The 23,885-nt window shown below is 39.9% G+C and overlaps 1 protein-coding gene across 3 annotated transcripts in view; it reads left to right on the top strand.

Annotated features, from left to right (window-relative positions):
* LOC101850325 overlaps window positions 1-23,885 on the top strand; it is a 33,428-nt gene that overhangs the window by 1,035 nt on the left and 8,508 nt on the right. The window contains exons 1-10 of one of the 3 annotated variants that reach the window (XM_013081302.2): window positions 4,266-5,485; window positions 7,569-7,740; window positions 8,369-8,519; window positions 9,574-9,715; window positions 12,717-12,799; window positions 16,883-16,955; window positions 17,544-17,579; window positions 19,573-19,655; window positions 20,262-20,315; window positions 21,381-22,300. In XM_013081302.2, coding sequence (XP_012936756.1) covers window positions 7,584-7,740; window positions 8,369-8,519; window positions 9,574-9,715; window positions 12,717-12,799; window positions 16,883-16,955; window positions 17,544-17,579; window positions 19,573-19,655; window positions 20,262-20,315; window positions 21,381-22,300 — 1,699 coding nt within the window. In that variant the 5' untranslated portion in view covers window positions 4,266-5,485; window positions 7,569-7,583. Of the gene's footprint in view, window positions 1-4,265; window positions 5,486-7,568; window positions 7,741-8,368; window positions 8,520-9,573; window positions 9,716-12,716; window positions 12,800-16,882; window positions 16,956-17,543; window positions 17,580-19,572; window positions 19,656-20,261; window positions 20,316-21,380; window positions 22,301-23,885 lie in introns of those variants that run through there. The other 2 variants (XM_013081301.2, XM_035969187.1) reach the window with 2 other exon arrangements.

Genomic DNA, 23,885 nt, shown 5'->3' on the forward strand with positions numbered 1-23,885 from the left:
AGAAAACAGGAGGTTTAAAATACATGCACTGTCATTAAGGCACCTGGTTTCGTCTTAAATACAAATACACTTAGACTAAGTAGACTTAGGTACAGTGGAACTTGGATTCAACGAGGTCGCCGGGCCTAGCCTAAAATCTTGATGAATCCGAGTGTTCGTTATAATAGCAAACATGAGGTTTTGTATAGATCTAGATCTAGATAAATACAGGCACTGAGCAAGTAATGAATAAGGCCGTCGTTATTCGGACTCGAGTCCGGAAAAAAGGAAGTGTCTTCGTTCTATAGATCTAACGTTCAGTGCTTCCAATTTTCCGCCATTTTTTAGTTTCCCCCACACCTAATATCTGCCGATCCAATGCCCGCTGCCTCATTGATACGCCCCCCCCCCCCCCCCACGTTTCCCACTTTCTTTGTTGTTGAAAAAGGTTAATAATTCCCCCACACCGAAGATTAGCAGACCACATGGCACCTGCTATGAGCTGTGTAAAAAAAAAAGACCAATTCGTTCAAATACACGAAAGCCTGTGTCATATCGATTGTTTACCAAGAAAAAGTTGTGTTGTTGTGTAGAGCTGAGCATACACGGCAACTTTTGATTCCATAGACCAGCGCACAATTCATTACGTAGATCTACGTCAAGACTAGCTTATTATTGTAATAATGATCAGTTGCCGGGGGGGAAAAGACTGACGCGTATGCGACGTTCAAAGCCCGGACCGATAGTGCCCCCCTCCCCCCACCACCACCCTCCCCGACACGCACACAGCCACATGTGTGCAGGCCGCCCAACCGACCCCGACACACGCTAACGAGCCATTTTTAATTGCTTCTGATGACCTCTTGACAAATAAACATTTATTAGAAGCGCTATAACTGTTCAGGCCGGCCTCAAATTCATCATAAGATTAAAACTCGGCTCCTGCACAAAACGCCTTTTTGCCCGAAGTGATCCCGGTCTCTACCCAGCCTGAGGCGAGTCATGAGTGAGGCAGGACAGGAAGCCGGATTCACGAGTCACAGGAAGTCGGAAGTGATGTCATGCTGGACAAGAATCAGAGTCCGAATAACATTTTTTCATATTCGGACTCGAGTCCAAATAATCACTTCGAATGAATAAAGAGAAGTCACAAGTAGTGCCGGAAGCAGTGAAGTGCCTGCATTTTATGAACTGAGTAAAAAAAAAAAGACTGATTCGTTCAAATGCACACGCCTGTGTCATCTCGATTGTTTACCAAAAAGTTGTGTTGCTGTGAAGAGCCTAGCCTACGGCAACTTTTTATTCCATAGACCAGCGTACAATTCATTACGCAGATCTACGTCAAGACTAGCTTATCATTGTAATTACAGTGGAAACCATATATAACAGGCCCGGTAATAACAGGGATCTGGTAATAACAGGGATCTGGTAATAACAGGGATTTTTTAAATCCCCGATTTTTCCTACTCTTTGTCTCTATTAAAATTTATCGGCAATAACAGGGCCTCATCGCAGCCCAACCGGTTATTAGGGACAAAGGCTCGTTAACAATCATGTGTCAAAAGTAAGAGAAAGAGAGAGTGACGCAGTGATGGAGCAAGCCCACGCAAGCCATGCCACTGCAAGCACACGCAGCGTGTGAAGCGAGAGAAGGCTGCGGTGTGCTGCAGACCTCAATCTATCCCGAAACCTAGCAACACGCACGCGTAATGTGTCTACTGTCACCAACGATGTAAAAAATGCCTTTCAATTGACAAAAAAAACCCCCACCGAAATAATCCAGGCTGTTGACAAAAAGCAAGCTCCACTGGCAGAAATTTGTCGTCAGTTCGACATTCCACAAGGGCCGATTCACACCATTATCAAGGATAGAGAGAAGATAGTGGCAGCATACTCCAATGGAAAGTTTGCTCTGAATCGAAAAAAGATGAGACTACCTGATGCAGATGCTGTGGACTAAGCTCTTCTGATGTGGTTTAAGGAGGCTAGGAGAAAGTTGGTGCCAAAACCCCTGTTCGTGGCTACTTTACTTTTGGCAAAGGAAACTACCCATGAATAAGTACAGCTGGATTAGTCCACAAATGCTTACTTTCCTAGCATTTCTGATTTAACAGGGATCGGATATAACAGGACATTTTCTCTACTCCCACCATCCCTGCTATATCAGGTTTCCACTGTATAATGATCAGTTGCAGAGGAGGAAAAAGACTGACGTATTACGGTATTTGTGTCTGCGACGTTCAATGCCCGGACCGCTAGTGCCCCCCCCTCCCCGACACGCACACAGCCACACGTGTGCAGGCCTTCCATCAGACCCTGACACATGCCAGAGTAGACACGTGCACGTGCCAACAACCCTTGTGTAGGTATTAAAAAAGCTGCTGATTGGTCGCATGCAATCCGCTAAGTGGGTTCATGATGCAGGTGCAATGGATGGTTTCCGGGAATAGATAAAGTTCGTTCGAGAAAAATGAGAGAAGCCACGTCTGTGGGGGCTGTTCACCCTAGAAGCGACCTCTTTGAATCTGAGCTCACTGATTTAAGTGCTCGTTGAATCTGGGTTATTTTTATTGATTTTAAAGAGAAGAAAAAAAAAGGAAGAGGCTAGCCGTACTTAATGACGGCTAGACTGGCAGTCTAGCCGTACTTAAAAGTTAGTTAAGTACGGCTAGACTCGCAGTCTAGCCGTACTTATTCTTAATATGATGGCTAGACTGACCATTTACAAAAAATAGGCCTACTGAATTGTAAATATACATTTTAAGTGTGCAATACCTAAAGCATTTGTATTTGAGACGAAACCAGGTGCCTTAATGACAGTGTATGTATTTAAAACCTCCTGTTTTCTAATGTATAGGGCCTAAGATAAGTACGGCTAGACTTCTTGTACGGATAGACAGCCAGGCTAGCCGTACTTAAGGACGACTAGACTGTCAGGCTAGCCGTACTTAATATTGATGGCTGAATTGTAAATGAAATTTTTAGTTTGCAATGCCAAAAGTATTTGTATTTCAGACAAAACCAAAAGGTGCCTTACTGACTTGCATGTATTTGAACCTGAATAATTACGAGATCTGGATCTAATGAGACCTCTGTACTTAAAAGACTTGAGTTGATTGGGCCAAACCTAGATCTAAGTACGGCTAGCCACTTCGAAAGGAAGAGGCTAGCCGTACTTAATGACGGCTAGACTCGCAGTCTAGCCGTACTTATTCTTAATATGATGGCTAGACTGACCATTTACAAAAAATAGGCCTACTGAATTGTAAATATACATTTTTAGTGTGCAGTACCTAAAGCATTTGTATTTGAGACAAAACCAGGTGCCTTAATGACAGTGTATGTATTTTAAACCTCCTGTTTTCTAATGTTAATAGGGCCTAAGATAAGTACGGCTAGACTGTCAGGCTAGCCGTACTTAATTTTGATGGCTGAATTGTAAATGAAATTTTTAGTTTGCAATGCCAAAAGTATTTGTATTTCAGACAAAACCAAAAGGTGCCTTACTGACTTGCATGTATTTGAACCTGAATAATTACTAGATCTAGATCTAATGAGACCAGTGTACTTAACAGGCTTGAGTCGATTGGGCCAAACATAGATCTAAGTACGGCTAGACTGGCAGTCTAGCCGTTAAAAGTACGGCTAGCCACTTCGAAATTAAAATCCTTCATGTAACCAAAAAAGAATCTCTCAACGCCCCCCAATCCCCGTTCACACCTTAACATGCTCGCGCTCACTCACTCACACACTCACACACACGCACACTCACTCTCACAAAAACTCACACACGCACACTCACACGCACACTCACTCACACACGCACACACACTCACACACATACACGCACACACACACACACACACACACACGGGCCCCTCCATTCGCAATTATTATCAACAAACCTCAAGAACGGAAACCGTTCGGAGAAATAGAGTTCTACTAAGTTTATTTTCCTGAGCGTTCGGAGAAATAGAGCCGGCCTTTAGGTATTGGAGGGGTTTTTTTTTGGCTGAAACTGAAATAGAAAAGTAGAAAAAAAATTTTAATTTGGGTTTATATTTTCTTTCCATTTTACCTCTGTTTTCCCATGTAGCCTTCTTGTTTTCTTTAGACTTTAGGATTTACTGACTAGCTTGAAACGCCATAATTAGAATTTAGTATAGAGAGGGCTCTAGATCTAGTTGGTATTCTTTTACTTTAATACTTCCCGTCTCTCACGCTTTGGACCAATCGGAGGGTTTCATCAGGCCCCCCTGAAGTAAAAAATAAATCTGGGGGTGGGAGGGGGGGGGGGGGAATTCCCCCCTGTTTAAACCATAATATTTGTTGCGTGCACCAATACATTTTTTTGCTATACGCACGCAATTGTGTGCAAGGTATCATTCTTTAATGCTCGCATTTCCGTGCCTTAATCCCAAAGATTGGCCTTTAATGTCCTTTTGGGAGCTCCCTCTTTGGCCCAGTCAGTTCAAGCGTAATTATTCGAAAGATTGCAAACGTTGGTCATTATAAGGCTGCCCTGCTCGATGTCCGAATGTGTTTTAAGGCCATAGTTGTATCCTTCTATGGCTGATTTATAACTCTTCCAGTGTCTGTATGAAACTGATGTGCAGAACTAGTCGTTGTGAGAAAGTGATTTCAAAGATGCCAGAACAGTCTGTCTTTCTTTGGGCAGTATTGACCTGTGGTCTATCTGGTCTGGGTCTGTCAGGTAGTCCCCAGTGACTTGGAACCAATCTTTCGGGATATTGATGGTAGGATGGTCGCAATATAGCATCCGCGCCACTCTACGGGCTGATAGTACAGCTTGCAGTATTTAAATTGCCCAATAGCACTCCTCGGGGCTTAACCTTAGAATATTGTTTAGCTATTTGAGAGGACAAAAACCTTAACCTTAGAATATTGTTTAGCTATTTGAGAGGACAAAAACTAGTTGGAGTGTTTATGTAACTTGGTTTTTTTTTTTCGTTCTAAAGTCGCTGATGTGTTGATCTAACCACAGTTTGGATTTCATAATTTCAGCAGAACTTTAGTCACAAAACATGTTAATTTGCATGTGGGTCACATGACCACATGATTAAATTTTATTCAGGAAAAAGATCAGTATGGAGTCTTCGTTGGGTACATGGTGAGCCATGTGCAAAATCTGGCTCACTTACTCCAAAACAAAATGGAAAGTTTCGATTGCCCCTGGGTATAATGTAAATGTGAATTTCACTATTATGTTAAAAAAATACAAAGAATGTACAAATAAGAAAATATTTTGGTCGTTATGTGCTTGCTAGACTGTAAGAGAGTTATTGCATACACCTAAAACAAAAAAGTTCACCTATTTTCATCGCACAACACTCTTTCAAAATCTTTATCGCATTCCTACAGATGGATGAGTACTTTTCGAGACTCACATTGAGATGTCAAGATGGTCTTTGGAGGAAAACTATGTGTTTACGCTGAAATATTGGGCAGGGTGGGATCACTGTCACTGTCTTAACTTTGACAATGTGTAAGTGAGGAAGGTTATTGTAAATCATATATTATTATAGTGATCCTGTGTAGGCACCGAAGAAGCAGTATGTTATGTAGGGCCCACATAAAGGAACTTTTTATGAATGAATGAAGATTTTTTTTCTTCTTTTTTTTTTCCTTGGAATTCTTTTGTTGTTGATGGCCTCAAGCAGACAAGGGCGAAAAATCTCGGAGGTCAGATCCCGTGGTGGTTTAAAATGGATAAGAGTTCAGGCTTCGGCCGCCACCCATGAAAAATTCAAAATTTCCTAATCCTACCAACTTAAAATGTTTAATGTGTCCTGCATGCTCATATGACCTTATGCAGTTGCAAGCGCTGTAGAACACTTCAAAAAAAAAAAAAGGAGTACCATGCAAAGTTATACATGTATGCGTATTGGCAAATCAATAATTTAGCGAGATCTAGATTTTTTTTCAACTTGTACAGATGAAAGTAAACGAACTATAGTACACCTGTAGAATGAGATACAGTCTTCACAAAAAGTTAAGGACCACTTGCAAAAGTGCACGCAAAATAAAAACCAGCAAATCAAATTATTCCTTCTTTGACATACATTTAATTCATCAATCCATAAGTGCAAAAAAGAAATTTCATCCCAATCGAAACCGAAATGCATTATAATTCCCAGTGCTCAAAAAGGACCCACCCTCCAAATAAAAAATCACGGAAGAAAGGGTCTCAAAAAGTCTCAGCTATATATATATATATAGAAAACTACTTTTACTACTATTTTAAGTTCGGGAATGTCAATGGAATTGTCAGAAGCACGTGTGCCCACCATTCTCGGCAAGGCAGCCAAGGCACAGCTGGCGCATAGAGTTGATCAGGCGTGCCATAAGGCCTGGGGGATGTTGTTCCATTCTTGTTGCAGCCATCCAAGCAGCTGCTGTCGGTTGGCATGCAAAGGGTGGTTCTAATAATAATAATTGAATTTATATAGCGCATATCCAGGCTCAAGAGCATGCTCTATGCGCTTTACAACTATTATTACCCCAGCAGACCCTCTGAGAACACTCAGAAACATTCTCGGCTTCCGCGGAAGCATACAGTGCAAGCTGCAGATTTCACGCGCACAAGCACTACCAAACTGACAAGATCGTTCACTGTCTGTAGCCGGGTACCCATTTCCACCTGGGTGAAGTCAGGAAAATTTGTGCAAAGTGCCTTTCCCAAAGACACAACGTCGGGCCCCTGACAGGATTCGAACCCACGACCTTACGGTTGTGAGTCCGAGAGCCTAACCACTAGGCCAACGACAACCAAGCTCAGCCCACAACTGTTCAATAGGATTGAGGTCTGAACTGTTGGCCGGCCAAACCATGCGGGTAATCCCCACCTGCTGCACAAAGGCGTTGACGGCCCTGGACCTGTGTAGCGTGGCGTCGTGGTCTTGAAGGACAGCAGCAGGCCCAATCTGCTGCAGTGCCGGGATGTCCAGTGGTCGAAGGGTTTCCTGCAGATACCCCTGCCCTGTCAGGGCTGCCTTGCGGTGAATGGTGGGCACACACTCTTCTGACAATTTCATTGACATTCACGAACTTAAACCGGTCGTTTTGTTTGATATTGCCTAGACTTTTTGAGACCCTTTCTTTTGTGATTTTCATTTTGAGGGTGGGTCCCTTTTGGGCACTTTGAATTACGCATTTCGGTTTCGATTGTGTCTAAATTTCTTTTTTGCACTTATGGATTGATGAATTAAATGAATGTCGAAGAAGGAATAATTTGATTTGCTGGTTTTTATTTTGCGTGCACTTTTGCTTGGTCTGACACTTTTTGTGAAGACTATAAGTGCAGGGATAGATGTAAAAATTGTTTTAAGTCTGTTTACATGGAAAAGTTTGAGTTTGCTGTTATTGCAGATTCCATTGTTTTTTTTACTTGTTACTTACTTTTCCCCATGATATCTTCATTTTTTGTGCATTGTCATTGCAGTACTGGTTGTTATGGGGATTTTTATCATGCTGAGATCTGTGTAATAATTACTTTGAAGCACCTTGATTTTTATGTCAGACTGTTGTCAAGAACAAGTTTATCATACATGTACTCTTTTTTTGTCCAGCTGTCCATCATACAGATGGAGAAAGAGAAAATCATTATTAAACTCATCGAGCTTGTCCGGGAAACTCCAGAAGTGTTCACTAGAAGCAGAACAGGGAGACCTTTGGAAGGTGACTCCTTAGATGAATTTTGGAAAAGAGTAGAAACAGACATGGGAGATCCCAGTATGTCAGGTAATAATATTTCATATTCATGTCTGTTAAGTGTCACAGTTCTGAATAATGTACAAGTTTAAAAAGTCAGCTCCTTGTACACTTTCTCTGATATTCATGCTTTTCGAAAGACACTTGTTGTAACCTAATCTTCACTTGTGATTGTCTTGAATATAATCATTCTTTATTATTTGGAAGGAAAGCAATGTTTTGAACCTTCACTACATCATTGCTGTGCTACTTTTCATTCTCAACAAACAAGATTTAATGAACTTCTTCCAAATATATGTTTCATTAATTTAACAGTTGCAGTATTAGTTTTGTAACAAAAGCTTGGTTTTACAAAATGAGAAAAAAAAAAATCTTTCCTGTATTTTACAGTTAATTTCAGAAATTAATGTGAAATCAACTGTAAAATACACGAAGGATATTTGTTCGTGGGATGGGAGAGATTTTAAAAAAGTATAATGAGAGCTTAAATTTCTTTTTACGCTCAAACTCAGATGAGAAGTGGAAAAGCATGTAAGCACACTTTTGACCTAAGAATTTAGAAACCCATATAATGTTAGCACAACATATTTTCAACATTTGAAGCCACTACTCAAACTTCCAAAGTTTCTGTACAATCTACTTTTGTTTAATTTCACAGATGCTGACTGGAAGAAAAAATGGAAGTACTTGAGAAATACTTTTTCAAAGATCAGAAAAAGACAGATTGAAAATGATGACGAGGGGGGAAACAGCCGTGCTAAATGGATTTTCTATGACCACCTGTTGTTTCTCAAGCCGCACATTAAGCCGTGAGAAAAATTTATCTTTTTCTTCTCAGATTTTTAATACTCTTTTAACCACCCTAGTTACCTTGCCTGCCTCTGGCAAAATACTGCTTCCACCTGGGGCTGCCACGGCTAGCAGATGAAGCCCAACCTACTTCAAATATAAATTACTCTCAATTCTTAACTAAGGACCAGTTATTTATTTATTTTTTGTAAAATTTTACTCATCTTCTTCATTGTGTTCCCCTGCTAGATTTTAGGGGTAGCCTAGTCGACTGCTGGTTCTTCACCTTGCAGTGCAACTTATTTTTACGTATGTGATCGTTTAACCTACTTTGTAGGGCCCCTTGTCTTCAGGCAGCGACCTTCTGATTTTGAAGGTACTCTATATTTTTATACTAACTAGAGTATTTTCAGTTTTGGTTGGGGTTCATTTTGAATTTTGCCCTGGTGGTGGCCGAAACATACTCATATCGATTAAGTACCACCACAGGGTCTTTAACGTGCACAACTTGCACTTGGAACCACCAAGATTATTTGCACATATCGGAGACGGCTAGTCTTCTACCCTAAGATCAAGGGTGTGACTGAAGTACAGTGGTAAGAAGGAGCCATGAGAAACAGTAGAAAGATTCAGGAGTTCCTTTAACGTGAATAAAGTGCCACAGGGCAATTGTAGTTCTTTTTCAAAGACAAGACCTCGAGGTTAGGGGTGTAAATTATTTTTTAATAATTTCCTTACCCATGGACCGATGTAAACAACTGAATGTTTTTAATATTTGACTGACTAATTTATTTTATGTGTGTGTAAAATGTTCTCATAGAGTAAGAAGAGCACTATGTGTTTATAACAGCCTGAAAATCTGACGATTTTTTAATGACATGATATGTGTCTAATAATATTTGTGTGGAAGGGGTTGCTGTGAGACTTTTAAAGGTCAAAGTACAACTGAGCTGTATGTCTTATTTGGGTGCCACGTGGTATCGATATCTATTAGGGTGAGAAATGTTTTGTTTTCTGGATTTTATCGACTTGGAAGGGTTCTTTTGATTTTCTGAATGGACTCTACCTCCTCAGTCAATCCAGTCCATCTGTCAAGGAAGAAACGCCATCTGAAATTTGGGATAGTCAGCCCTGGCTTGAAAAAGACTTACTGCAGGCAGTACGCAGTGCCTGGATACCCTTGGCTGGTAACAAAGGTCAAATTGTTAGAATACAGGTAATTGTGAGTCATCATGGTGAATTCAGGGTCTCGTCAAAATAATATAATAGAAGAAATCTACATTTTTCCGTCTGATTTGGACAATTTTAACGGATTTTTTTCCCCCCACCCCAACACCTTTAATGTCCATATAAAAACACATTCATGTGTTGATTTTACTGGAACTTGTTTATTACCACCACAAAATGAATGTTTGAAATTTCCAAGAAATCTCAAGCTGTGAAAGTCACTAAACTTTGGCACCCATTTTCTTGCTGATTTTACCTCTGAAACAAGGCGACCCCCACCTCCTTCAATTGCAAATATCTCGATTTCTATTCAAGATAGGTGGCTACTTTTTTAATTAAAAGAAAGACAAATAAACAGGCTTGAAGATTATTCCAATAACCCCTATACCCCAAAATTGACGAGCACCTGATTCCACTGCATCGTGACACAATTGCATTTGAATGCAATATGTTAACTCATTCGCTACGCCGAGCCGTGGGGGACGGCGCGGCTAAAGTGCCGTCAGTACGCTAAGCCGCCCCCGGCGGCTCGAGAACCGACGTTCAATTTTAGCTTGGTTTCTATTCCAATCCACATATCCATGTTAAAATAAAGGTCATAATATAAAGTAGACTTCCGGGTCAAGCGTTTCCACCGAAAATCGGAAGTTTTGATTCAGTTTTGAAACACGATTTCGAAGTTTATGCGACATTGTTTTATCGCGAAGCCCAAATTTTAGCCCAGACACCAGTCTTAGTACTTTTACACAACAAAATGTATCATTATTTTGCTCACTAAAGAAGTTTAGGACTCTTCTTTATAATATTGATACTACTGGACTCAAATTGCCAGTGCACTGTAATTGAGAAATCAATATTTTGAGTGCTAGATCTAGGCCTAGATCTTAGTCGAAATATTTTTGTTCTCCCCAAAATCACTACTTTTTGGTGAATTTACTCAAAAAGTACCACCCAAGACATGTATAGGTTTATTCCAAATGCAATTCTGAATAATTCCATATGTGCATTCCACAACGCATGTGTTGGTATGAAAGAAGACCGCTGATTGGTCGCATGCAATCGGCTAAGTGAATAATGGTTCATGATGCAGGTGCAATGGATGGTTTCTGGGAATAGATAAAGTTTGTTCTGGGAGAAAAATTAGCGAAGCCACGTCTGCGGGGGCTGTTCACCCTGGAAGCGACCTCGTTGAATCCGAGCTCGCTGATTTAAGTGCTCGTTGAATCCGGGTTACTTTTATTGATTTTAAAGAATGAAAAGAACGGGGAATCTATCTCATCTCGTTGAATCCGAGTTCTCATTGAATCCGAGCTTGTTAAATCCGAGTTCCACTGTACGGAGTGCCCGTTGTGGATGAGATCGGGTCGGGATGATCGCCGACTCGTTGCCTGAAAACAACGCGTTTGTTTTTGAGGCAACGAGTCGGGCGCGATTGATTTGTGCCACGATAGCCACTTTGCGCCATCTGTCTGTCGAGCAAACCGACCCGTCCCGACGTGACCTCCCCAATAGTCCTGTTTGGACTGAATCATCTTCTTACTTCTTCTAGATCTAGCTAAATCTAAACTCTAGATCTAGATATCTATAGTATAGAGTGAACTCAATCGTACACACGATTGTCTGATTACTTAGCTTGCTTGGTTCCGTAGCACCAGATAGATAGATCTAGATCTAATATAAACATTTGTGAAAGACTTTAACTTTAAATCTTAGGCCAGGAGGGTCGTAGATCTAGACATGGATCGATTCATCCAGAAAATGCCTAAAGGGGTCGTTTGAATATAATCTTACGCCTGGAAAAGGCCTAAAAGGGGGGGTTGGGGGGGGGCGTGTCTTGACTCCTGTTAAAGAAAAGTGTAAGAAAGGGGAAGGGGGGGGGGGGGGGTCGTCCTGAACCAATGTATTACACTTTTGTAAGGTGAAAAAATAACAAGGAATATAATCCATGACAACATAATTTTTTTAAAACAAAACATGACATAAAAAAGAGTAAACTCTGCTATTCACTTACAAGTTTTTCCGGAAAAGTTCCGCTTATACCATATTTAGTTATTATGTCACATGTGTGTATGCATGTTTTCCATGAATACTATACTATTATGTGAAAGTAAAGCGCATAGACCAATGATTGTAACACAGGTTTGCGCAATATAAATGTATAATATTCTTATAAGTGAATAAATATTGGTACTACGGGATTTTTACTTTTTTTTTGGGGGGGGGGGGGGGGGAGAAGGAGGAAAATGTTAGAAAAGTGTAAGGGGAGGGGGGGGGGGGGCAAAAATCCCCAAAAATGTGTACGATTATATTTGAACAGCCCCAAAACACGCTGGTCATACCTGCCCAACATCAGCGGGAGGGCTATGATCAGGGAGAGCAGCCTGGAAAGAGTGGCCTGGATCCTCTGCCCGGGTCACGCGGGGGTAACAGGCAACGAGAGAGCAGACAAGCTGGCTGGAGAAGCAAAAGTGGGAGGGAATTTGACACTGGGCCCACCAACCGTCCTAACCGCTGTAAGGGAAAATTTGAGGAAGAATAGGGCGGATAGCGGTTCCCACACTCTAGGGAGATTGAAGGAGAAGGGGATCCAAAGAGAAGAGGAGAAACACAGCCATCTGTGCGGACCAGACCGACGGATCTCCAACCAGATCATGATGGAGACTATAAGTAGACAGACTCTGGGATGGATCCTGAAGAGGGGGGGAGAGCAGAGATGGGCATGTTCCGACTGCAGTGATAAGATAGTGAAAGATCTTGTCAGTTTGTTAGTGTTTGAGCGCTTAACCAGCTACTTGCACTGTGTGCTTCCCGGGAAGCTGAGAATTCTGAGTGTTCTATCTATGGTCTGCTGGGGTAATAATATAGTATAAAGCGCATAGACCTTGCTTTCGAGTGGGGACATGCGCAATACAAATGCTATTTATTAGTATTATATTATCATGTCAAGGGGAGAAGCAAACTTCTTTCTTTTTTTGTTTTGTTATTTTCAGGATGAAGAATGTTTGTACCTAAGTGATGGCCATGTTATGATCCGAATCTTTAGTGAAGAATGGTCTCAGGGCAGTCAACAGAGGTAAGTTTTAGACTGACCCACCAACAAACTCAGACTCTTACACCGACCGACAAGCAATTTCGACTTTAACAACTTTGTCCTCTTATATATAGATTCCTCTATCACATTCACCAAAATATCTGCTCTTTTTTTATTGCTGTCATTTGAGTAATGCTGCTTTCTTTCTTTTATTTTAATCCTACAAGTTCAGTTACTTTTTTTCCCTCTTTCAACTTTAGAAATTATATTCACACTTACAGGGGCACATTTACGTTACTGATTTAATTGTTCGGACTTGTTACAGGTTAAAATAAACATTATAGCTGACTAAAGGATAAAGTTTGCTACTTATGAAAAACCTGGACAACTCTATTTTTTTTCTTTAGACTTCAATTTTTTTTGTTGGAAGGTGTGTATACATGTATTTTTTATTCTTATCTAGCCTCTGAGAACTGTATTCTTACCAGTTTCACCAAAATTGCTATTGTGTCACTCCTTATCCATTCTCCTGGATATGCATCAGTACACTTTACTGCATGCAGATGAACCAAAATTCAACCACTCACTCATTCTTCTTGCATTTTCAGTACTGCATACCTCTTGATTTTCTTAAAATTCTGTCTTTCATCATCATTTGCAATACCCAGCCCATCTCACATCATGTGTTTGGCAAATTAAAGTAAGTGTAATCATCGATTGTTGCCAATGCAGCCTGTTTAGAGATTTTTTTTTTTAGTTTGTTTTATGATTTAAATTGGGGGAAGAATAGTTTTGTTCTGTTTTTGTCTTTTTTTTAAAGATAAATGTATCATTTTGGTCTGTTTGTAATTAATGACTTCCCTTAAAACTTCCTTGATCTCAATCATAGTGACTATGTTTCCGCTACCGCCATTTCCTCCGCTAGACTTCGCTACCTCAACAGCAGGCCAATCAGAAAGAGAGTTGCTCGGAGCAGAGTGACTGCCAGGCCTCAGGAATTACCTGGGAATTTGAAAAAAATCGCAGAGAAGCGGGAAAGTACTTAAAAGATCTCGAATATTATTTGAAAACCAAATCCGATAACGTCTTTAAGTTCATTTTTGCTGGTCGCGATTGTGATATTAATTCGGCTTTTCCCGGTCTGAGAATACGTTTCACGCGAACAGGCGGCTATGGCGGCAAGCGGAATTGTATGTAACACGGAGGCTCGACTGGAAAATCAAGGTCTCAGAAATTTGTCTGTAAAAGTCTGATATCGCAACATTTGTAATATGCAGGTTCCGCATTACAAACGTGGTGTCGCCATGAAAATAATGTTCGTCACTGTGCTGTCGCTTGTGGGGGCAAAAAGAAAAAAGTTATGCAAGCGTCTTGTCGGGCTCGTCATTGTGACCGGTCAATGAACCTGCGCGCGTTTTGAGCGCTGTGAAGTACAGGACTCCGGAATGGGGTGAGATTATTGATTTTTTTTAAAAGATACACTCCGGGGTTGGGGGAGGGCTGGACGCAACACCAGAGGACAAAAAAAGAAAAGAAATTGGAAGCAAATTTTAGTATTTAGAATTTTGATTACTATATCTACTACAGCTCTCTGCAAAGTAAAGTGCATGTTTGTGCATGCCTTGTGTATAACTACTCGTAAGCGTGTTAATGAACTTAGGGCAGGGGCCTAAGTCTTCGCGTTTCATTGGATGGGTGACAGTAAATTATGTCTCTATATTTTAGCTTTTTGTTCAAGATTCGCAGATTTTCAGTGTCACTGCATCTTGCCCTCCCACAGTTTTTACACCTCTCACACTGAATAGGTTTACTTGGACTATTCAAGTTATTACTCTACTTTGAGTTTGAGCATTAATTTTGTCTTTCACGTTTATTATATGAATCATTACACCCAGACTGGTTCATGACAGTCGATATTCTGGTTGAAGGCCTTTTCTCAGGCTCAAAACAAGATTCATTTTTATAAAGTTTATATATGCAGGCGAATATGATGAATGTAAAATATAAATCGCACAAGACCACAGTGCGCCACCACTTTCTGTACGTAATCAAGGTTGTAAATATTTGGTAAGTGACTCTTACTTGAAATTATCTTCCAAACCCTCAAACTGGTATGAAATAACCTTGCTTTGATAAATTGATGGTTTTTACTTCAACATTCTAGGGTCCAACGGTATAATTATAGTGGGTGTCTCGCGAAAATGAGCTTCTGTCGCGATCATGCGGAAAGTTCCTCCTTTTTAAAAATTCTGAGTTGAGACCTATGCTCCATAGGAGAATATCAAGGAAGTCAAGAGTAGTGCTTGGGTAATCTCTTTCATGTTTACCGCTCAAGCAGAGCTGTATCATGCGTACTGCTTTAGTCATCAATATTGATGGACAGATTATTTCTTGAGAACATGTCTCACGACGTGGTGGAATCAGGCACTCCTCAATTTTAGGGCATATGGAGTTATTGATATCATCTTATAGCTTGTCCATTTGTCTGTCTTTTAATGAAAAAAATATACTTCTAACAAATAGAAGTTGAAATATTTGCAATTAAATGAGTGGGGTCGCCTGATTTCAGAAGAAAAAAAATTATTGAGAAAATGGCTGCTAAAGCTTAGTGACTCACACAGCTTGAGGGTCCTTAGAAACCGAAAATTTAAACTTTTTGTGCTTTTAATCCACATTTGTTAAAATAAAGGCACCAAATGGGACCGCACAGTGTACAGAGGCATCTCTTTATTAAGTCACTTAGGGAAAATATACGATTATACGCAAAGATACTTGAACAGCGGATAAGACCTATTGTAGACAGAAATCTGAGCCACGCTCAGTTTGGATTCCGAAAGGGAAAAGGATACAGGGATGCTGTATTCGCATTAAGACAGATATGTGAGAAAACAATCGAACGCAACAAAGAATCCAAGGTCATCTTTATAGACCAGGAGAAGGCTTTTGACCAAGTAAACCATGTAAAACTCTGGAAGACACTCGAAAAGTATGGCGTCAGAGGACAAATGTAAGATAATGTTAGAGCTCTTTATACCAACAGCCAAAGCTCAGTAAGAACGAAGGAAGGCAGTATAGACAGGTTCAAAGTAAGATCTGGAGTACGACAGGGATGCATTATATCTCCCCTCCTGTTTATAATATATATGGACACAATAACGCAAGACGCATACCAGAGCCTAGAAAGCCTAAATGAATTTCTGTTCACAGACGACCATCCAAAATCGCTGTACCGAATTGAACAACAGCAGCGAAAAATTTAACGTAAAAATAAGCACATCAAAAACAGAAGTTATGAAAGTGAGCCGAAACCGTAGTCCCCTGAACATCCATGCCAATAGTAAACAACTGAAACAGGAGAAGGAGTTTAAATGTCTTGGCTGTACTTTTTGTGAAAATGGGTCCATACACAGAGAAATAGAATTGCGAACCCAAAAAGCCAACGCTGTCTCCTACCAGCTTGCACCCCTCCTATCTCATCCAAATATCTCCATGGACACAAAAAAGCAGCTTATCACCTCAATATTCATACCAACATTATGTTACCAGTGCCAGACCTGGACCTTAAGTAAAACCCATGAAAGCAAAATCACTGCATGCGAAATGAAATGTCTCCGCAAAACCCTTAACATCACAAGATGAGACAGGCAGAGAAATGAAGAAGTAAGAGCAGCCACCAGCATTGAATCCTGTCTGCATTACATAGAAAGTCACGTATTTCACCTGGCCAACCAGCCTCAAGAGCCTACAACACCAAGCACTCAGGCTATAAAGGAAGAGGAAGGCCACGCAAAAGGTGGATGGAGAGTATAAAAGGCAACCCTGAGAAAACATAGTATCATAACTGAAAGAGCTGCGGAGCTGGCCTACCATAGAAAACTGCATCTCCCCTCAATGCTTAACATCAACAGAGGATGAAAAATTTAAAGTAATTAATCAACATTTTTCAGTAAATTCCATGCAGAAATATGTTTTTAATTGGACATATAAGGTGTTGATCCAAAAAACGAAATTCCATAAAAATTGCCAAACCGGCGGACAAATGCCAGTTTCTTCAATTTTATTATCTTGACGAGAGCCTGATTTAACTACGATGCCTCACATATTCCTCTTGTGTTTTTATTTCAGTTCATCTCAAGCTCCGGAAACTGGCACAGTTATCCAGCTGGGCTCTTACAGCTACAGCCTAATGGCAACAGGGGTAAGTACCAATATTGATACAATAGACATTTCTCTAGTTGTTTTTTTTTTAGCGTTTTTTTTACTTATTGACCTTTGAAAAGACCTTTTATGCCTTTGGAAGCACAGATGAATGGGAGGTTGTGAAATTCAGTTACTTGTTAGTTCTTGTAAAGGAGCAAGGGTTTTCTTTTCGCTGATGCAGACCAGTAGAAAGGAAATTTTAAAAAGCAAAGGTTTTCGTTTAGGAAGATGATGTGTTTTTGTATTTGTGGTGGGGGAAGGGGATGGAGGAGAAAGTTAAGGTATAAGCAAATGTCAGAACAGAAAGGAGAAGGAAAGAAATTTTAGAGCAGAAAAAATATTTGCCTCTGTGTGGTTACAACCTCAGGATCTTTTGACTGAGAGGCGAACACTGTACCTCTAGACTTGAAAAGTAAAGATTTTTAAAAAATTTGCTAAACAGAGTTGTTCTGATACTAGTAAAAAGGTGCTTGTAAAAAGAGACATGAATGGAATGTGAGTTTCCTTTAAGGCTTGATCTCGGTTATTTGAGAATTTAAAAATTCTATGCCTTGTTTAATGTTTTTCCTACATTTGTCCGTTGCAGCTTTCTGACTTTGAGGGACTATGTTTAGCTTTTGAAGTAAGTTTAGTTCAAACCTGCGAAGCTTGTTGGGTCAACTTTTGTTTCACCTGCACAAACCGCCATTTCCCATTTGCCCCCTTGCTTTTCTTTTACACTTTACCTCACTTGAGCCTGAGCTATTTTTCACCCAACAGCCTTTGCAGCCCGACAGTTTTGGGGTATAGTGAATCGTTAACCAAAAAAAAACCTATGAAAGCTGTCATATTTTTTTTAATGCAAAAAAAGGAAAGAAAGAAAAATGCTCTCACAGAAAAAGAAAACTGCATCTAATTTGTCAAAATAGTGGTAATTTTATCATTATTATGAACTGGCAATGTCTGAGGTTACACAAATTTATTTTGCGTCCAATTTACAAAATAATCATCTGTCGTAATGGGGTGATGACTGAGTAGTCCATTACTGCTCAAAAGGTTCACCAAATTTTTAATGAAACAAAACAAGTGGGTCGACTGTTGGCTCGCCACTTCCCAACAATTGTTACCAAAAAACACCAGAGATATCGATTGATTTAGCGCATCCTGTTAATACTCAGGATTCTGCCAACGGGCCAGCGGCGCATTCCGTAAATGCGCGGGAATAGGCTCAAGTGAGTTAGTGAACTGTAAGATGTCCATCTTTTTTACTCTACCATGCTTTTTACACTCGTAGAGAACAACAATGTAAGCAAGATTTCATTTTGCTATTCAACCCCTTCTCTACTGACCTATATTCCCCGCCTTATGCTGACCTTGTTTCCAGGAATAGCACTCAAAATGGGTGATCCTTTTAATGTGCTATTTTCTCTGTGGTAATGCATCAAATGCATAACAATGTCTATATCATTTTAAAGGGAAATTAATGAACCGCTATCATCATCAGCAAAAATTTCTTCGATAGTTTGATACGTTGAGAGCATACACCACGAGTGATCAGCCATAGCTCGGAGCTAGAACGAGACGCTAGAACTGTGAAGAGAGAGTGACTGTTCAGTGACACTATATTTCACGCTATTTCGGTCATTGTTGGTCCAACTAGGGCAAAGTAAATCTTCTCTAACTTGGGAAGAAAAGAGATTTCAGGGGAGCCCACTCTCGATATTAAATTGCAGTTACCGGCTGAGTAGGAAGGGAAACAAAATATTGCCGGGCGTACTCTACGTCTATAGCGCATTGGAAGGCCTGATATATGGACATACATTGCACGCCGAGTAGCAGTGAAGCGGTTAAAGTAATGTGCACAATTTTTTTTAAAAATGTTGTGCTGATGTAAATGCTATAGAACTTACTTCATCACTACGTCAATAAAGATAAGAAATGAAAGAATAGCTTTCTCACATGAATGGGATTTATTTGAGGAGGCGATGTATGGTTGTTTTGGAGGAGGTAGATGGAGAGATAGAATGAGAGACAAGGCCAGGGAGAGAGAAAAAGAGAATGATATTTGGTGGTGGTTATTTAAATATTCTGCCATTCATGTAATTGTTATTCTTCTCAAAGTCTTTACTTGAGCCCTCTGCCAGTCAAATTTTTATTTGTAAAGTAACTCATTATTGTTACTGTTTATTGAATATTTCCTTCGTGTTTTTCGCCGAAAAAATGGACTTACATGCTATGCTTGCTTTTATGATCCAGACGTTGCGAATCACTTTTGTGCTATGATTTTTAAAAAATAATTTTAACTTACACAAGTCTGCTTCATATGAGTGGCACTGTGCTATAGTAAAGTCACGGGGAAGAACATATCGAAGAATTTATTCTGATTAAAATTTGCTGTGGAGCTGATCATAGGTCAGTTCAAGGTAACATCAAGTTAAAAGCTGAAATTGACAGGTTCACCTAATTTCCTTCTAAAAATGCTTGGTTTTAGGTACTTTCTCCTTCTCCCATTTGATGATGCTCATATGTTTAATTGCTTATTGTACCAGCATGTTATGGCAAGTTTGTTAACTCAGTTTAGGGGTTAATTTGTTTACTCACAGATGTGTTGAGAGGCATTTTTTTTTGTTCGACAGAATGATGAGTTGGAGTTCCTCATGGTGATTGATGACTATCAGAGTGTGGCATATGAGTCTACAGATAGTGAGATTCCTAATGTGTAAGAAATTTTTGGTCTCTTATTCCAAGTTTTTATCTTTGCTTGTGTGCAAACTCTGATTGTTCAACTTATTTATTTGAAGAATGAATCAAAGGGTTGAAACTGCCGACAGTTTAACATAGAGTTAAGAAGGGGTAGCCTAAATTGTGTCATATTAACTTTGTTGATGGAGAGAAGATTCAGTGGAGTTTACTGCTACAGAGGTTGCTATGACCAACATTTTGAAATGTTACTTCGGAGATTCTATGCACGTTTTTTCAAAGACTTAGGAAAGAAAATAGTGGAAGTTACCCATCCGATGTGCCTTAAAGAATTCTGCGTCTTGGTTAGTATTGACATAAGATGTTGAAGTGTAAAGCTCTGGCTGATGATCAAAAGTGTTAATTCAAAGCACTCTCCCTATGTATAGTCATATATTTTGTATGTGTAGTCGTGCTTTGACAGTGAAAAACATTTATTTGCATGTTAGTCTATCCACTGCTCTCTAATAGTCTTATAGTGGCTTTCAGTAATGACAACATTGTGTCAAGACATTGATCAGTGTTGGGTTGTTTTTTTTATCGTTCTAATGTGTGGATGACATCATGTTTTGTTATTTCATTCCAGGAACAGTTTGCCCAGTGTGAAATCAGCTCTTGAAGCACGTGTGGCGAAAGCAAAGTAAGTAGCAAGGAAACCAGTTTTGTATTTTTTTTTAAAAACCTGTTGTCTTTTCACAATATCGGCATAGAACGTACTCTGTTTAGTGTATCTTCATAGAGCTCTGCTAATAGTGCGGCTCTTTTTTTTTTCATAGTGTGGCTTGTGACTTAAGTTTTACTGATCTTTGCACTGTGTTTTTTAACCCCTTGCCTGCTAGCCATAAGTTCCTCCCCTGTGCGTGTGCTAGGAAAATTCCCAGAGGCTCCATCTGGCATTGTTAATTTCTTTGAAGGGTGATAGTTTGCTTACTAGAAGCACTAGATGTGGACAATTTATATCAAATAAAAGAAAAATCAATATACAATCCAGTATTGGTAGTAATATTTTCCAGCTAAATATATCCTGCATGATAATTTGTCAGATGAAAGTGAGAAACATTTTTTTTTTTTACCTGAAATGATTTCAGTTCTCGTACATCCTTACCATTGAAACGTTCTCCAAGTGACTTGAAATGACAATCAGGTCTCTTACATCCAAGAAAACAATGTCACAGTTATAAAACAGTAACTATAGTCACAAGACATAATCCCCCCCCCCCCCCCCCCAAAAAAAAAAGAAAAGAAAAAAAGAGAGACACACTCCTACTGGCTTTCTTTGTCTGTTGCTCGCAACACATTACATGCCTCTCTTTGTTTTAGACACTATCACATTCGATTCCAGCACATAACAGCCTAAAAGAAGACAGGATTGCTGCGGCAGGAGAACTATAGAGACGAGAATATAACTTTCTTCATTCAAAAGTGTGTAGAAGAGAAGATATGAATGAAACAAAACATGGTTTAAGGTATACCAGGTATGCCGACAGCATATATTGCAGCAAATTATTAAGTATGCACACAGTATAGGACAGGGGTTAATCACCTGGTCAGGACACAGCCCCTTTTAAGCTTTTTATTGTCAGTTAATGTGCTTCCTGCATTATTGGAATTCTTGATGTGAAAATAATAACATTCTCATTGTGTATGTAAACTTTTCAAACCTTTGCTTGTAGTTTTAATAAGCACTAATGCACTCTCTTCACAGTGATACTTTGCCATCAGCCAGTGGAAGTTTGACAGATAGCAATGAACACTTGTCTGAACTTCTGGATATGCTTGGACGAGACAGTGACAGCTCTGAAATGGATACAGCATCAACCGACAAAGTTGACTTTGAGCAAGTAGTGGTCAGTAATGCTCAAATTGCACCACTCAAGAAACTAGCTGCACAAAAGTTAGTTATAATACCAAGAAAAGCATGCAGTGAGCAGACAGGTATATTGGGTACATCTGCTGAGGTACATGGTTCGGTTGACGATTCTCCAGACTTGGCACATAAAACTCCATCTAATACCCCTCTTGTGCTTGAAAAGAGTCCTCATGTGATTTTGCGTCGTCTTGAAATGCAGCACAAGACATCCCAAGGTAACCAGCGCTGCCTTTCACCAATGAAAATGCAAACACCACGGGCGGAAGTACGCTCGATGTCTACAGAGACACCAGTTCGTGCCTTTCAGCTAATAAATGGTCAACCATTAAAGACCCTTGGAGATGATTTGTCTCTTAAATCTTTGCAGTGCCAGCCTGATTCCACCACAGGTGCAAATGGAAATGCTGAAGACAACAGACAGGCTGGCAGAAAAGACAGTGGGAAAGGGCGGAGAAGTAGCAGCGAGGATTTTCAAAGCATCTCAAGAAAAGCAAAGAACACCAACATTCTTTTTAGTAAATCATCTAAACTTAGGTGTAAAAAGCTGAACCAGAAAGCAGACATTCCTACGGAGTCAGAAACGACAGAGATGAAAACACAGCTGCAGTCAAAATCTCAGAACCACAGAGTCGGTCCAGTGATTTCTTGTGAAGTGAATAGGAGACAAGAGGGGCTTTCAAAAATGCTGTCTTCTGAGGTCAGGCAAACAAAAGTCAGGGATGAGCCGAGTGAAACATTGCACACTACTGCCTCAGGTATGACATCTGTGAAGAACATTTTTTTTAATATCAAGAATTTCACATGCTTTGGGAAATCCCAATGCATTATGTACTTCTGTGCCAGCCACCTTCAGAAAATATTACAATGCTCACTTCTTTTAATAGTCCGTATCAAGCTGTCAAATACTGAATTTTGAAAGTACAAGACTTATTAGTTCTTTTTGAAAAAGTTTTCATTACAAGAATGCTACTATTTCCAGGCCATGAATTTTAATAACTTTTCTAATGAATTGTTCTCTGGTATTTCATATCTTGTCTTCGATACTGCTGTTTTGATGTGCTTTCCTCTTCCATCACTTATTCATAGCTTTCTGAGTGTGGGCATAGGTGTAATCGGGGTAATTCAGATTGCTGTTTCTTTGCTCTTTCGCTATAAAACACCAAGTGCTGTACAACTTGTTAAATTTCAGCTTTTTCTCGTTCCAAAGGTGTAAGTTGTTTATATGTCTGATTATTAGGAGCTGGAGAATCGCCGTGGAAAGTGAAGCCCCTCGCTGTTGGAACGCATGGTCAGTCGGTTCAAAAATTGACACGCGTGCATTCTAATGCTTTGCGGAAAGATTGATGATTAAATACCGACCGTCTTTTCATTTGCAGACAACTGTAGAGCTTTGGGCGGGCTTTCCCGTGGTATATTATTGGCCTTTGCCGTTTAAATTGAAAGCCTTTTAAAATACCATCAAAGTTTTCAAAGATAATTTTTGGCACAAAATATGTAAAATACCGGCTCAAAAAGGATACCAATGGAAAGATCAGTTCATTTTCTATTAGAAAAAAGTAATCGGCTCGGAATTATTTTTCATCAGTCCTTCCGCGAAACTCGGAAAGAATGTGGCCCCTCACGCAGGGAGCACTCGGTACCCTACTGTATAGAGTCGACTCGCTCGTGGGGGGGGGGGGGGCAGCCGGGTGAACGCTCGCTGTTTTTTGTCGAAATAACGACAGAGCATCATGTTTGCGGCGATAAAATACTGATTTGTAATGATCTTACAGTCTTTGAAAAAAGTTAGGCTCCATATCTATGTTATAGTGATTGTACTCTGTTAATGTGGAGATGTTTGGTGCACTTAGACAAACTTAGTACCTCAAACGTGGGGTTGCAGCCAGTGAGCGACTTTTAACTAATTTGATCTAATTTTAAACAGCTAACATTTTCTTAAAAATTGACTGAGAGGTTAAAGAATGGTACCCAAATTCTCAGGAGATATAGACCTTTCATATGGAACGGATAAATTTGGCATACAGCTACTTTGAAAATTTAGTTTCTGGTACCCAATATTTATGCCTGCAGCCGTATGTCTTTTTCACTGTTATTGAAAGTCATTCCACTTATTGGTCATTCGTAGGAGGAAGGCATTTAGATACTCCCTGTCGTCTGTCAAGTCAAAAGCATGAACTAAAACAGTCAGCAACTGTCGGCAGTCTTATTGCAGGTGACTCCCTGATGCAGAATATTAAATTTGCACCTGGTATGTGATTAGTAGCTAAGCAAGGTATGTTTCCAATGTGAAAATTGTATTGAAACTTTGAAGCAGTGCAGAGCAGCCAAGCATTTTGAATT

Source organism: Aplysia californica, unplaced genomic scaffold, assembly GCF_000002075.1.
Source record: "Aplysia californica isolate F4 #8 unplaced genomic scaffold, AplCal3.0 scaffold00125, whole genome shotgun sequence".
Lineage (NCBI taxonomy): Eukaryota > Metazoa > Mollusca > Gastropoda > Aplysiida > Aplysiidae > Aplysia > Aplysia californica.